Below are 16,287 nucleotides of genomic sequence, written 5' to 3'. Positions count from 1 at the left end.
GATAAAAATACAATAGGGGGGGAAAATTAACAGATATAAATTTAAAAAAAAAAAAATTTTAATATAAAAAATATATTATACAAAAATATATATATATAAACCAAGTCTTTCATAAGGGGTAGAAATGTCTAACAGTATTGACATTTGATTTGAGTTTTAGTTGAAATACAATTTTGGTGTTAAGCGTTGTTATAAACTAAGTGTGCAGTATATTTATAACTAGTTATACATATAGATGATCAATTATATTATAATCACAGTAGATTTTACACAATAAACAATCAGCAGTGTTTTAATTTATTTTATGTTTCACAAAGTGATCACTGTTTTCTTGTATCTGATGGTGTGTTTAATTTTGCACATTATTAAACTTTAATGTCAGAAAAATATGCTAAAAGACTGCACTGATCAGCCACAACATTAACACCACCGTCAGTTTAATGACATTAATAATTAATTACATACCAGTAAACTGGTGATAGCATCATGGGCACCCAAAGGCTCTTCTAAATCCAGTCTGTCTGGGTTGATCCTACAACAAATCCAATGCTGCACAAACCACAAAAAACCTGAATGCCGTCTACGATAGAAAGGTATCAGGACGCCCAATGCATCAAAGCCTGCCGCTTAGGTTATTGACCCGGCCTCAAAATTCTCTACATCCAATCGAGCCCTTACGGGATACTCAGACAAACAAGTCTGATCCACTGAGTCCCCATTCCACATCCCACAGCACCCAAAGGATCCTGTGCCCATGTCCCAGTGTCAGACGCCACAGCGTTCCCCAAGAGGCCCTGCGGAGTCACACCCCGAGACACAGGGCCAATCTAAAACCTAGGGGCTTTTTAATATTAATGGATTTAAAGGTACGGCTGATCGGTGTACATACGTCTTCATTAAGATGAATAGGTCTGAGATTTCTTGTTCTTTTTTTATTATTATTACTTTAAAGTTGCCTTTATGATGTAGAGTGACAAATAAACATATTTTTCTATATCTTAGAAAAATACAGAGTGCCTGTGGTCATGTCTTTTTTTAAAAAAAATAATACTGGGATGGTATTGCAAAGTACAGTAATTAGTTAAGTAATAAGTATTACATGTAATAGACACAATACACACATGTAGTTACCTAACAGTGTGTTGGGACCTGCTACTAAAATGTCAACCTGTACTCGGGTTCAGGTAAATTCTACATAAAAATATTTTCCCCGGAAAGGTTATCTATTAATATCTATGCAAAAGCAACGCATACACACTTGTATTTTATAGGTCTTATTATGACATGATAATAGGAACTAAACATGAATTGTTTCCTCAGTGTGCATTATGGAGGAAATAAAAAAAGAAAATAAATTGACCAGCAATGGCGTTCAGTGGCGATGTTTCTATTAGCTCTCTGACATTGATTGTTTTTCTCTAATAGCACACACTATTTCAAAGTCTTATCTGCTGTGCATCCAGGGTTGGGGGTTCGAATCTCACCTCTGGACTGTGTGAGTGGACTTTACATGTTCTCCCAGTGCTTGGTTTGTTTCCTCTGGATACTCTGGATCCCTCCCACAGTGCAAATACAGAGGGCATGTCCAGAGGGCACTGCCCAGACTGTATGACTGGGTGTATGAGTGTGTAATGGCACCCCTCTAGGGGCTCTTCCACCTTGTGCCCTAAGCTTCCTGGAACATTCTCCAGTCACCACAGTGACCTTACACAGGATAGGCAGGATGGGAACGAATGAATAATATTTTTTATATTGATTAAAGAATAGTTTTTACCCATTTAGAGTTACATTTAAACTTGCTGGACATTTAAACCAGGACAATTCCTCTTATTAGTTACATTATAGAAGACCTTCGTTAGTGGTTTGTCTGTGTGCATGGAGTTTGCATGGAGTTTACATGTTCTCGTATGTTCTCGCTTGGTGGGTTTCCTCCAGGTACTCTGGGTTTCTCCCACAGCCCAAAGATGTGCAGGTTAGGCTAATTGACGTTCTCAAATTGCCCGTAGTGTGTGAGTGTATATGTGTGTGCTCTGCAATGGATTGCCACCCCATCCAGGATGTACCCTGCCTTGTCCCTTAAGTCACCTGGAATAAGCTGCACGTTCCTATATAGGATAAACAGTATAGAAGAGTAATGCGTGAATGTTGATGAATGAGTCAGTCTATCTCTCTTGGCTAGCTGCTAAGTGTTAGTGATGGCTGGATAAAACCACCGAACTTAAAATCTCAAGAACTTCGACAGTAGGTACAGTAGATGTCTTTCCAGCCAATAGTTTCACTTAAAGATTAATTTTAGGAAGTTTCATTTAAGAGCTGACATCTAGTGGGCAAATTCTGTGTAGCAAAGACATTCTCGCAAGGTTTGTTAGAGTGAGGGGTGGTACCTGTCATTAGTTTGGACGCAGCTTCCTATTCAGTGGTTTTTGACAGAACAAATATGGAATGATTGCATTGATGGCAGCTTTGCACACTCTTGGCATTCCCTCAAGCATCCTCATAAGGTTTTTGCTTTCCCCTCACTTTCTGATGCAACTCATCCCAAACCATCTCAGTTAGATTTAGATTCAGTAGATTGAATGATTGTGTAGGCCAGGTCATCTGATGCAGCACTCCATCACTCTCGTCCTTGGCCAAATAGCTCTTACAAAACCTTCAGGTGTGTTTGGGGTTAATTGTCTTGTTGGAAAACAAATCATGGTACAATTAAGTGCAAACCACCAACATCCACACCATCACACCTCCACTATGTTTTTTTACATCTAACAAAGATTTCGGGGTTAGAGCCAAAAATCTCAGTTTTGGACTCATCAGACCAAAAGACAGTTTTCCACTGATCTATTGCCTTATTCTTTGTGTTCCTTGGTCCAATGAAGTCTCTTCTGCTTGTTGTTCTCCCAGTATAATGGTTTATTTGCCGCAATAAGGCCTGACTCAGGCAGTGTCCTCTAAACAGTGGATGTTGAAATATGTCTGCTGCTTGAACTCAGATAAGCATTCATGTGGGCTCTAATCTGAGGTGCTGGAACTCAGAACGGTTTCTGAAGCTGGAAATTCTAATTCTATTTCTAAACTCATCCTCTGCAGCAGGGGTAGCTCTTGGGCTTTCGTGGCTAGGACAGTCCTGATGAGAGACAGTTTCATCACAGCGTTTGATGGTTTTGGCGACTGCACTTGGGGAAACTTTAATTTCTTAAAGTAATAGACTGTCTTTTCTCTTTACTAAACTGTGGTGTAAACTGAGTGTTTCTTGCCATAATATGGATTTGTACAGTAGTTGCAGTAGCACTAATAGAGTACTACCACTGGTGTACCCACCCTTCCTCTGCACATGGCAGCACAAGGCAATAAATGTCACAAATTAACTTGGAACACGTGTTAATTAAAAACTGTTCCAGACGACTACCTGGATGGCATGAGTGTGCCAGGTTGCCATTAAAGCTAAATGTACACACTTCACACAGTTCAAAATATAAAACATATTCTTGGTTGTTTAACCCTATTTTGTTTATTACATAATTCTACACATGTTCTTTTATACTTTGAATGTGTTCAGTATTCATGTACAATGTCAAAAATCATGAAGAATTAAGAAAAACCAATGATGGAGAATGAGTGCTCAAACTTTTAGTGTAATTGTATACAGTAATGTGTAAAAGTTAGCGCCCCCTCTTCTAATACTATGCTTTTGTGCAAAACAGTACAAAAATATCATTTGGTGGAAGCAGGTCTTAGTGTTAAAGAAATACAACTTTAGATAAACAACAACATATAACATTATTTGCTGTGACATTGTTTAACAAAAATGAAATATTAATATTATAGTATGTGGGCAATACTGAGCACCCCCAATTCAATAGTTTGTAGATCCACCTTCAGCAGCAATACCTGGAACTAATCATTTCCTATATAACTTTATAAGTTCCTCACATCATTCTGGTCCATTCTTCTTTATAACATTGCTTCAGTTTATTAAGGTATTTGGGCATTTACTTATGCACAGCTCTCTTAAGGTCCTGCAACAGCATTTCAATTGGGTTGAGGTCTGGGCTTTGACTAGGCCATTCTAAAACCTTGATTCTTTTATTTTTCAGCCATTCTGATGTAGATTTACTAGTGAATTTCAAATCATTGTCCTGTTGCATGAACGAATTTCGACCAAGCTTTAGCTGTCGGACAGATGGCTTGACATTTTACTCTAGAATATTCTACTTAGTATTGGGCACATATTTTTGGATTCATTATTGTTAAATAAATAATGGCATGGTAAAAGAAAGTTATACAGTGTTGTGCATTTGAGGGTGTATTTACAGTACCTAATACTAAGACCTGATGATGATCAGATGATTTTTATCATATTTTTGCACAAAAAGCAACAACATAGAATTAACAAAGGGGCACTCTATTTGTATAAATCCATCAATTCATCTATTTAGGAACCTCTATAGTCTAACTAGGGACCGTAAAGGCCACGGGTGATTACCACTGTATTTATTTACATTTTATGACTGAGGTAGCTCCTCCGGTCAACATTCAAACATGCATTCACACACTATGGGCAGTTTGGGATTGCCAGTTAGCCTAATCTGCAGGTCTTTGTACTGTGGCAGGAATCCTGGGCACCTGGAGAAAACCCACCAAGCAGGGGGAGAACATGCATACTCCACGTACACAGAAACTGAGGTGGGTATCGAACCCGGACCTGGATATATATATGACAGCTAAAGTTATTTGAATTTTTACTTTTTCACACAGGGCCATGTAGGTTTTGATTTTTTTTTCTCCCTAAATAATAAAAACCATCATTTAAAAACTGCATTTTGTGTTTACTTGTGTTATCTTTGACTAATAGTTAAATGTGTTTGATGATCAGAAACATTTTGTGTGACAAACATGCAAAAGAATAAGAAATCAGGAAGGGGCAAATAGTTTTTCACACCACTACATATATATGTGTGTGTGTGTGTGTCCAACATTTTGACTGGTAGATATAATAGTTTCAAAAAGTCCAATGGTGCAAAGGAAATGTTTGTACACGTCACTAGTGCTGTAGACAGGATGTTGATAGGTGACGTCACACTCCGGGACCCCGCCCCCTCTGCTCTGGCACGAGCTCCGGAGTCATACGTCACGCACTGTGGGAGCTGTTAGCTCGGTTAGCTGTGAGTTGTGTAGTGAAGGCCTGGTGATGTCGGAGTCTCTGCACCGCTGGTGTGTGGAGGAGTTACACACACAGTTCGGTCTGGAGGCCAGTGATGATATCGTCCAGTGAGTAGCGCTACACTGACACGCGAGATTAGCTTAGCTGCTCTTAACACAGGAAACCGGCTTAGCGTCGTTAGCTTCACCTGTTAGCTGTAGCTAGCTGTCAGGTTAGTGTGTGTAAGTGTGTGTGTGTGTATGTGTGTGTGTGTGTGTGTGTGTGTGTGTGTCTACTGGTTCATTTGACGAAGTTTAATTATTATTCTCTGTACGAAACAATAAAATGTTTGTCTCTGTCTGTCCCAGAATCTCTCTCTCTATTTGTGTTTATCTGTTTATTTATTGTGTTTATCTCTCTCTCTCTCTCTCTCTCTCTCTCTCTCTCTCTGTTCGTCTGCCTCACTGTCTGCTTCTGTATCTCTGTTCATCTCTCTCTCCTTTTGTCTCCGTCTCTCTCTCTCTGTCTGTCTCTCTGTCTATCTTCGTCTGTCTCTCTCTCTCTCTCTCTCTCTCTCTGTCTGTCTCTCTGTCTATCTTCGTCTGTCTCTCTCTCTCTCTCTCTTTCTCTGTCTGCCTCTCTGTCTGCCTGTGTCTGCTTCTGTCTCTCTGCCTGTATTTCTTTCAATCTCTCTGTCTCTCTCTGTCTCTGTTTCTCTCTCTTTTTGTCTCAGTCTGCCTGTCAGTCTGTCTCCCTGTCTGTCTTTTAGTCAGCTTCTGTCTCTCTCTGTCTTTTTCTTTTGGTCTTTTTCTGCCCCTCAGCCTGCCTCTGTCTGCTGCTGTCTTCCTGTCTGTCTTTTAGTCTGCTACAGTCTGTCTCGGTCTCTCTGTCTGTCTCTCAGTCCACCCCTGGCTGCTTCTGACTGTTTCTTTTTGTCTCTGTCTGCCTCTCTGTCTGCTTCTGTCTCTCTGTCTGCCTTTTAGTCTGTTTCTGTTTGTCTCTCAGTTTGTTGTTTTATCTGTACATATTTTCAGATCTACTTTTCTGTCTGTCTGACTCTGCGTCTATCTCACTGTGTTTACTTCTCTCTCTCTCTCTCTCTCCCTCACACTGTTTTATCATTCTCTCTCTGTTTCTCTTCATCCCTTTCTCTCGCTCTGTGTTTAACTCTGTCTCTTTAGCTCTGTGTTTAACTCTGTCCCGCCATCTGTATGTCTTTGTGTATGTACAGTATTTATCCATCTTCTTCCATGTGTCTCTGCACTATTCGTTGTGTGTTTATCTCTCTTCCTCTGTTATATAGCCAGTGACAACGTTGTTCATTCAAATCACTTCATGCTATTCACTGCTAGCTTAGCTTAGCTGCTCTTGCACAGGAAACTGGCTTAGCATCATTAGCTTCACCTGATAGCTGGAGCTAGCTGTCAGACTCCTGAAATAAAAAAGATTGGTTACAATGTGTTAGATTAACTAAGGTAGAACAACCACGATGGAGATTGGAGTACAAGCCACCATTAGCTAAAAGATCTGGAGAATTTTACATGGTATTTTAACAGTCATGCCTCTTTCCTAACATAAGTCAAGAATGTCCTGTTTGTGTGCAGAAGGAGACCATCTTTCATGTCTTTGCAGAGTGCTCCAGATTTTTTGCTCCAAACACATTTTTTTTTACTCTTTTAATTGCCTTATTTATTGATTTCAACTATTTCTTTTCACTACAGTCTTTTATCTTAGGGATAAAATATACTCAGAAAACTAAAGAAAAAAGTCAGCTGCTGAACTACATTGTGGGCCAAAAAAACAAAAATGGGTATATACCCAAGTCAAAGAAATAAAGTTGATCAAAAAGGAAAATATAGTGTGGTAGCAGTCACAATCGCACTAATAAAAGTCAAGGCTTTTAATCAACTATCTTTTTAATTTTTTTTATTAGGAAACCAAAAAATCTTACTACCTTTTCAGAGAAATTGGTGTTTACTGGAGCATTGTGCACTTTGATTGAAAATGAGCTCTATTTTACACATTTCTGGTTTTAAAGGCTTTTTTAATGACATTTATTTATTAGATTTATTTATTCACTTGCTTTCCCTTACGCTTCTCTCTCTCTCTCTCTCTCTTTTTCTCTTTCTTCACATGTTAATCAGTCCGAGTAACAGCAGGCTGTTTGGTGTGTTTCAGGTACATCCTGTCCATTAATAGCGTGGATGAGATTGAGGAGTATGTCGGTGATCTTCTGCAGGGAACCGAGGGGAAGAAGAAGGAGTTTCTTGACGAGCTGCTGCAGAGATGGCGACGCTGTCAGAAGCAGCAGGACAGAGAGCCGGACCTGATCCTCAGGAGAACCGGTAAATGAGACGACCGCTCTCCTTTAGTTTTGTTCTTTGTTCTTTAATCAACAGTTTTGTTTGTTGTTTTAGTCCATGTCTTAAACGCACTGTCTCTACAGAGGGTTCAGATGCAACAAAAGACACTCAGAAGAAAAAACGGAAAGGTCGCAACAAACAGGAGGTGGTTTCCATCAGTCAGGCTGAGCCCGAGCCGGAGGTTGTAAAAACTCCCATCGATCTGGTGAAGGTGTGTGTGTTGTGACTTTTTAGCCCTGCTTTGTTATCTCAGACTCGAAGCCCCTGGTTATGACCGTGTTTATTTTCTGTAGGCGCAAGAGAACAGCAGCAGCAGCAGCTCTTCCTCCATTAAGAAGAAGAACAAGTTCGTGAACTTGTACGCCAAAGAGGGTCAGGACAGACTCGCTATCCTGCTGCCCGGACGCAGCACCTGCGACTGCTTGGCTCAGAGACACAAACTGATTAACAACTGTCTGACCTGTGGCCGGATTGTGTGTGAGCAGGAAGGCTCTGGTCCATGTTTTTTCTGCGGCAGTCTGGTACGTATTGACTCGCGCCAGATCTTTGTGTAGCCGTAAAAGATCTCCAGGAACTTACACCGGGGAAAAAAAAGGTCATTAGTAAGCAATATTAATAAAAAATGTGTATTAAAAAAATAAATAAAATAAAATAAATTAATAAGTAAATAAATAAAAAAATTCTAAATACATCAATCAGCCAAAACAATATGACCACCGATTGGTGAAGTGAACAACATTAACCACAAGTTATACACAAACAGATAAGTGACAGAATCATGGGCACTCAAGGCCCACCCATGCTTGCAGGTACAGCCCTTCCAGTCCGATCCCACAGAAAAGCTAATGTAGCACAAAAAGCTGAAAAAAGGTATTGCAGACTATGATAGAATGGCATTGCTCAGTGCACCACAGCCCACCGTGGATGGGCCCACCAGGCCAGGGCTAATTACCCAGCCTCCCTAGAACCCAATTTAATAGAGCTCTATGGGATACACCGGACAAACTCTGCCCCAACCGACAACCCACAGCACTCGAAGGATTCTAGTGCAAGTGGACCCTAGAACCTAGGTGGTTATAATATTAATGGTTTTAATGGGCTGTATGTACTGTACGTAGTGTGACAATGAAGAGAATCAGTTCACCCCTGATGGATAGATGAATGAACAGATACTGTAGATTGGTGGATAAATACATGGGCAGATCGCTATAGATCCACTAAATGCAACTTTAGAAGATAAAAGGCAAACTATGGGGTAAAAACAATGATATTCTGTTCAATTGTGATATCAGCTTTCCCAAACCAACCAAAAGGAAATCTATTAGCTACACTTAGCTCAGCTAACTAATACCACAGTCAATTGTGTTTAATTGAGGAAGTTAAAATCCATTGCAATGCAACTGGTATTTAACTCAAATCAATTGTGCAGCCCTAATTGTTAATAGCCTTCACTCACTTACTGGCTCTCTAAACTAAACCAGTTACTGTTGTCCTAGAGGTGGGGCTTTACTCTCAGGATATTTATGATCTTTTTGGGTGATAAAAGCTTAAACACATTTTATGAAAGCATGATTCTTAGTAGAAAATGGTAGATTCCTAACTATTGTAGAAATTTAGTTTTTAATTTCTAGGTGAGATTGAAGGCTCATTTAAATTGTGTAAATCTAATTTCCAATATTTTTTTATTTTAGTAGAAGTTATCTTAAAATCTATTTACCTTTAAAACAAGCATGACAGGCCTCTACATTTTGGTAACAAAGATAAGTTTTTTGACATTTGCCCTCCACACATAATTTGAAATAAAAAAATCAACATAAGAGCGAGGTCAAGACTTTATCTTTAATTTAAGAGGTTTGACAAAAGTGTAGCATTAACCATTCTGGAATTACCGACATATTCATACCTATAAAATACTATATAGTTCAATTCATTCTTATTTTAGCTGTATAGCACTTTAAACAATGGTCATTGTCGCAAAGCAGCATAACAAAATCAAAAGAAAATATGCATGAAATGTGAAAAATGTGTATGAATCAAAATGATCAGGTTGTCCCTGATAAGCAAGCTGAGGGCGACGGTGCTGAGGGGAAAACTCCCTGAGATGGCAGTGGGGAGAAACCTTGAGACGGACCTGACTTATCAGGGAACCCATCCTCATTTTGTGGTTCATAAATAATGAAACAAATGACTAACGAGAAGTCGCATGGCGATGTGTGGCCTTTTCCCTAGTTACGCCATGGCTAATGAAGCAAATAAAAAGCTTTTGGAGGTGGTTCTAAGTGTTACATTTGCATTTGGCAGTTCAGTTCTTTTCTAAACAATCATCATGAGTTGTCTATGCAAGTGTAAAAAATAAATAAATAAACCCATTAGAAAAACAATGGAAGTGGCCCATACAACAGTATGGAACATAAAAAAAGGAATTAACTGACAGGCTCAACAACAGCAAAAGACCTGGAAGGCAAAGGACAACAACTGTCCATGGTGAAGAAGAATGCTTTCACAACATCTAGCCAAGTCAAGAACACTCTTGAGGAGGTAGATGTGTCATTGCCAAAGTCTACAGTCAAGAGAGGGCTTCATGAAGTAAATACAGACTTGTCACGACAAAGTGCAAAGCACTCGTAACACTTAAGAACAGAAAGACCAGATTAGACACTGACAAAAAACTTTGCCAGATTCTTTGAACTGATAAAAAACAAAATGAACTTTTACCGGAATGATGGGAAGAGAAAAGTATGTAGAAAGAACAGAACAGATCCAGATCATGATCCAAAGCATACCACATCATCTGTCGAACATGGTAAGGATGTGGGGCTGCCCAAGGCAAAGAAATGTGATATTCTTCACTGGCCATGTCAGTCACCTGCTCTAAACTCAATAAAGCATGTTTTTCACAAGAATGAATTCATAATGACTCACCAGCAGTTTAAAGGTAGTAAAGGCTGCAATTGCCAAAAACATACAGTATATTTTTCCCCCAGAATTTATAGGCCTATATATACAGTATACACATGCACATTGTATATATTTAATGACTATTCTTTATAATATTATAATATCCCTTATTCCTTTTCATCTTCAACTGTTTTATTGAGCTTTATTATTTTAAGTTCACTTGACATGTCCACCGACGATGTCGCTAACTTTACTGTAGTGACCGTTTTAAAGTAAAAAGGAGAATCTTGCTCATCGGATACAAATGAACGGTGTGATACACCCAGCGATGTGATGTCCCAGCATGGACAAATCACTTAAAGGGCCAGAACTAAGTGATAATGACAGCTGCAGGGCATGATGTATCACGAAATCATGATCGGCTGAAATTCAAAAGAAAAACAAAGCTTGATAGGTTGAATATTGACGGTCAGTCTCTCGAATTTGATATTACACAAAGCTGAGTGTCATATGTAGGTACAGTAGACATCATTTGGGTAATAGGTGCTCTTTGTTTTGTTTTTTTAAAGAAAAATTTATATGCAGTTTTTTAATAATAACCTGAATTGTGAAATTCAGGTTTGTACTCCAGAAGAGCTGGAGATTTTGCAGAGGGACTCAAACAAAAGTCAGAAACTCCGTAAGAAGCTCATGGGAGGTGAGTAACCAAAATGTACCAATATAATAAAGAAATAAGAAGAGTAGTCATGTCTCTGATTCACATTGGACATTGGACATTAACCAGCGAGACGTTTGTTGTTTAATGTTACAGATCACATGGTGCTCGAGGGAGATAAAGACTACTTGCCACACCAGGAAGCCAGGATGAAGGCGGGTTTGGAGAAAGCCATTCAGCACAAGGATAAACTGCTGGAGTTTGACAAGAACAGGTAGACTTACCTCAGCCCACATTCTGTTCTCTTCCCTGTTTGTTTTTGATGCTGAAGTGGAAAAGTTTGCATGTTAATGGAAAAGACCATTCCAGCATCTTGTATTTCTTGTTTTTGTTTGCTGTAGCAATAAAACACAAAAATAGTTTTTATTACTGTTACATTTTAAAAATAGTGTAACTTTAATGTTGCTTTTCCATATAACAGCCTAAGAGCACGATTTCCACCAGACAGCAGATCAGACAGGATCTTGTTAATGGAAATGCACGCTGACTGCATTTTCCTTCTTCTTTTGCTGATGTTTAGAATGTTTCCTCCACTCTGCTTAACGTTCTTCCTGTTATGCACTTTCTCAGCGTCCGCCGAACTCAGGTGCTGGACGACGAGTCAGATTATTTCGCCACCGATTCCAACCAGTGGCTTTCTCCAGTGGAGCGCGACAAGCTGCGCAAGCGGGAGGAGGAGCTCCGGGAACTTCGTCACGCTTCCCGGAAAGACCGCAAGATCACGCTTGACTTCGCCGGTAGACGAGTTCTGGAGGAAGGAGAGAATCTGACTCAATACTACAACGAGTAAGGACTTCATGCAGGAATCGTGATGTGATATAAAGTTCTGGTTTAGATTTTTAAGGAATGTTGTGTTAGAGTATTGATGTGCTAGAGTTTATATTAGTAGACAGTAGGGATGGGAATCATTAGTCACCTCGCGATCACGATTCTTGGGTGCTGATTCGATTAAAATTATGATTCTATAAGTATTGTGATTTTATAAACATCCCATGTTCTGTGTTACATTTTTATCCAATTTCATTACAATTTTAAATCTTTAAAAAAAAGTAATGATTAATTAAATGTAACCCGTTCCTTATCACGTTTGTTTTCTCACCTAAAAGCCAAGTGCAGCGTTTACACAATACTAACAAACCTCATGTACAAAAAGTTTATATTTAACTGAGGAGCATGTATTTCTGTCATATGCCATAATTATTATTTCTAATAATAATAATAAAAAAACTTGGCAAATAGTTTACTCCTATCAAGGGATCGAAATGTTGTGCTTTACTGCCTCTAATGCCTCAAAACTCAAAAGTGTGTGTGCGGGTCAAGTGGCTGTGTCTTCTCACTTGGGCACATGGGCCTTCTAATGTACATGATTTTCAACTATTTAGCGCTCGTGGTGTTTGGAGACGAGTATTCCAACGAGTGGGTTTAAGACTAATTTGCTCAGAGTTTGGAGAAAAAGGCACAATTTTGGATAATTTAATGCCATAAATGCATTTCTGTTGTGCCACATGGAAACTTCTGCACTCAGTACGAATTTGTTTATATCTGAGGCTGATCGGCCGATCACCGGTAGTCAAACTGAAAACCAGCCAGTTTTGGTCATTGGCCGATCAGTGAATCTCTACAATGAATGTAATAGGTTTGAAAAAATTTATTTTGCAGTCAGAATGGCGATACATGAATCGTCACACGATCATAAGAATCTCGATTCATAACTGAATCAATGAATTTTTTTCCCAATCTCTAATAGACAGATACTTGTTCGGTAGATAGTTTTCAAAAACAGATGTAAACATGTATAATTGTCAAGATGTTGAAGATTATCATATGGATGTTCAGATGTGTGCTCATAAACGAAGATCCACCAAGTTCGATACCCCGGTGGACTGCAGAGAGCTGATTGGCCAAACTCTTTTTAGGGGGGACAGATGGAAGGGACTCTAGTGCTTTCTCATATTAATCACAGCTGTAAGCCAATCACAGGCATCTGTGAGCTCATAAAGGTGGAAGGAGCGGAGAGCGCTGTTGTCCGAGTAGGTTACGCCGTTCCCAAATCGGTGCGTTTGAAAAAAATGCAGTTGGCTGGCATCATGTGGTTCGGAGGAAACAAGTGATAATCTTCTTTCCTCCCTTGATTGGTAGTTGTAGCCTTAACGTGAGAGTGCCCTAATGACTGGTGGGAATTGGCTACTACAGCTAGTCCCTGACGTATGAACAATCGAGTTACGAATTTTCGCAGATATGAACGGACCACGGTTCTACAAACATTCATAGATGCGAACAAATCACGGAAGTAGGTCACATGTATAGTACAAAAAATAGACACTGCAGTGCACCAGATACCAATATTTACAATTATACAATATTCTCAGTGTGTAAGTGAATGTATAAAAAGTTTGGTATATTATATGTGTGGGGGTGTGGGAATGGCTGTCCTGTAAAGCTTTCCTTATGGTAAATAATCCTAATTTCGGAAAATCCTTCAATACAGTGAAAACAGCTCTGAGACAAAGAGGTGTCTGGGGTTCCTCTGGCGATTTAAAGGCACAAAGACAACACTGTGGATGTCTCAATGTGTGAGATTAATCTCTTTAGGTGCGATTATGGGCTTTTGGCCACATGAAGGCAGTGTGGGGAATGGGGACAGAGATTTAGTCAAGTGGATTGGTATGCTTTACATTGTACTTACTTTGTCAGACTTAAGAACAAATCCGAGTTACGAACATACTCCTGGAACGGAACTCGTTCGTAAGTCAGGGATTACCTGTTCTAAATTAGGGGGACAAATAGGAAAAATCCTAAAAGAAATCCTTCTTAAAATAGTAATAATAATAATAATGATTTTTAATCACAAAAAACATTTACATATGATACGATTTCAGCTAAATCCCTCTCTCTCTCTCTCTCTCTCAGGTTTTGTCTCTGACCGCTAAAATGAACTTTTAATGTGGTTAAATGTAAATCGTGATACTATAAGATTATTTTTAATGCGCCAGTCACTCTCATCCACTTAAAACACGTTTAAGCATAGCGTTTACAATGCACCTTGTAAAATGAAACTGTATTCCATAAAACATTTGCAGCATTTTCATATTATCTGTAATATGATGTGGCTTGTAAAAAGTCTTCTTTTTTTTTTTTTAACATTTCATCCGTATTAATGCATACCTTGTAAAATGTTTACAAGTCAAGAATGTTTATAGTGTCACGGTTAGCTAAAAGGAACTGCCAAAAGAACCGCCGTCGAGGAGGGATCTGTCGCTAACCTGATTGATGAACCGAGGTTTATGCATGACTGCTTTAGGTACGATGAGACCGTCAAGGCCATCAACAGCGGGACACTCGTCCAAACCCCGAAGAGCTCGGCTCCAGCTGGCCGGCAATGCCTCAGGGAGCTCGTCAACCCAAATCTTCAGCAGGCTGCGCCTCAGGTGAGTGGCGTCTCAAATCGAGCAGAATATTTACCCAGCGCCTTTTCAAATCTGATTAGCTTTATGCGCTCCTGAGGGGAATCACATCTTTGGCAAGTGTTAGTTTATATTCTGGGCCTCGAGCATATTTTTATGGAACTTGAATATACAAATTCCTGGAAGATCATAAATAATGTTTGGTATTAGGGTTGCAAATTTCATGTTTTTTATTTGTTTATTTTTTAGTAAGATACATATCTAAGCATGGCACCATTTTTTATTTATTTATTTTTTTTACCTGGTACATAATTATTTTTTTTTGTCAGCGGAATACAGATTAGATAAAAATAATTTAAAAACATCATAAAAAAAAACAACGGGCGAAAATCTATAAATAAACTAACCAAGCCTATAGCAGCAGTAGTAGTATAGGATTTGTATGTAATTAGCATAAGTAACCCACTTAACACCATGTAAGGGCAGGTGCATAGTGTACCAAGTGCAAATCAGGTACAAGAATTGGAAACATGCCATTGAAAAACGGTAGTAAGAAGAAGAAGAACTAGAGCAGCAATTAAAGAGAAGTATTTTAAAATATGATGGCACGTGGAGTAAGGGGGCATAACCTTCGTTACCCATGTTAGGATTTTTATTATTTCAAGTTGTGTGTTTATACCGCTTGACCTAGATAGTGGTTTTCATAATTTTCGTGTTTCAGAGTGCTCATGGCGATCTGTAACGGCTGAGCATCCACTCATCCGTCTCATCAAATCTGTGCAATCTTTAAAATGCCACTCTTTGTAATGGATAATGCATTTATCCACAATCTGTCATTCAGAAGCAGAATGCAAGCAAGATTCCAAGGGGTTTTATAGTCTTAATTGGGATCATTTGACCAATAGTATCTCTTCAGCAGACAAATTTAATTATTCAATTGTTATAATTTCTATGAAAACATGAAAAGAATAAAAATTTTGTCATCTGATGCAAGAGTGGTCTCGACCACTCTTGAAATTTTCTGTTACCTAAAAGATAAAAAAAAAAAAAAGCATTTAGGTGAATCCCAAAAATGAACAAGTACAAACAGAATATAGAATTTTTTTTTAGGATATCTTCAGAAATAAGAGGAAGTTTGTTCATATACAGTGTGGGGGAGGTTACTTTTTAAAGGAACTAATTACATTACAAAATTACAGTCATTAAAAAGTAATTAGTTACATTACAGCGTTACCCTCTGATAAACGTAACTAGTTCGAGTACTTTTCCATTGCAGAATGAAATGAAAACCCCTTTATGTTTCCTCATGCATGTTGTTGTAGTCAAGACCTTTATAATTATTGTACCATCATCACTTAGTGGAGTTTGACCCATATTCTGTTAACAGGAGGAGTAACAGAGGGGGGCGGGTTTATCGGGGACGGGGCTTGTAGGACCCCTTTTACTCGCACACAAACACACACAAACGTAAGCGTAAAACACATCTTATTTTGCGTGTAAAGCAAAAGCAAGTCTCATTAGAGAGGTTAAAGATCAATTTTCTCTGAGTGTGCCAGTGCCCCTTCACACACACACCCATTCTCCTCTTGCCTTTATTTTTTACTTTTTTTAAAGGTAAAGTGCAGGTTAATTTGTTTTATTTTTACTTTATATTTTTTTGGCAGCGAAATGAATAATTTGAGTTTCCATTTTTTCTTATGGGGTAATTTGCTTTGCTTTACGAGTGTTTTGAAATACGAGCCCGCTTCTAGAACGAATTATGTTCTAATT

At 38.8% G+C, this 16,287-nt stretch overlaps 1 protein-coding gene across 1 annotated transcript in view; it reads left to right on the top strand.

Moving 5' to 3' along the window:
* Positions 1 to 5,106: 5,106 nt before the first annotated feature.
* trip4 (thyroid hormone receptor interactor 4) overlaps positions 5,107 to 16,287 on the top strand; it is a 78,596-nt gene continuing 67,415 nt past the window's right edge. The window contains exons 1-8 of the mRNA XM_053512622.1: positions 5,107 to 5,265; positions 7,316 to 7,482; positions 7,584 to 7,711; positions 7,794 to 8,021; positions 11,017 to 11,095; positions 11,210 to 11,327; positions 11,684 to 11,899; positions 14,415 to 14,541. Coding sequence (XP_053368597.1) covers positions 5,186 to 5,265; positions 7,316 to 7,482; positions 7,584 to 7,711; positions 7,794 to 8,021; positions 11,017 to 11,095; positions 11,210 to 11,327; positions 11,684 to 11,899; positions 14,415 to 14,541 — 1,143 coding nt within the window. The 5' untranslated portion in view covers positions 5,107 to 5,185. The remainder of the gene's footprint in view (positions 5,266 to 7,315; positions 7,483 to 7,583; positions 7,712 to 7,793; positions 8,022 to 11,016; positions 11,096 to 11,209; positions 11,328 to 11,683; positions 11,900 to 14,414; positions 14,542 to 16,287) is intronic.

Source organism: Clarias gariepinus, chromosome 15 (genome assembly GCF_024256425.1).
Source record: "Clarias gariepinus isolate MV-2021 ecotype Netherlands chromosome 15, CGAR_prim_01v2, whole genome shotgun sequence".
NCBI lineage: Eukaryota > Metazoa > Chordata > Actinopteri > Siluriformes > Clariidae > Clarias > Clarias gariepinus.
Note: the sequence above shows the minus strand (reverse complement) of the source record. Positions and strands in the feature narration are given on the sequence as shown.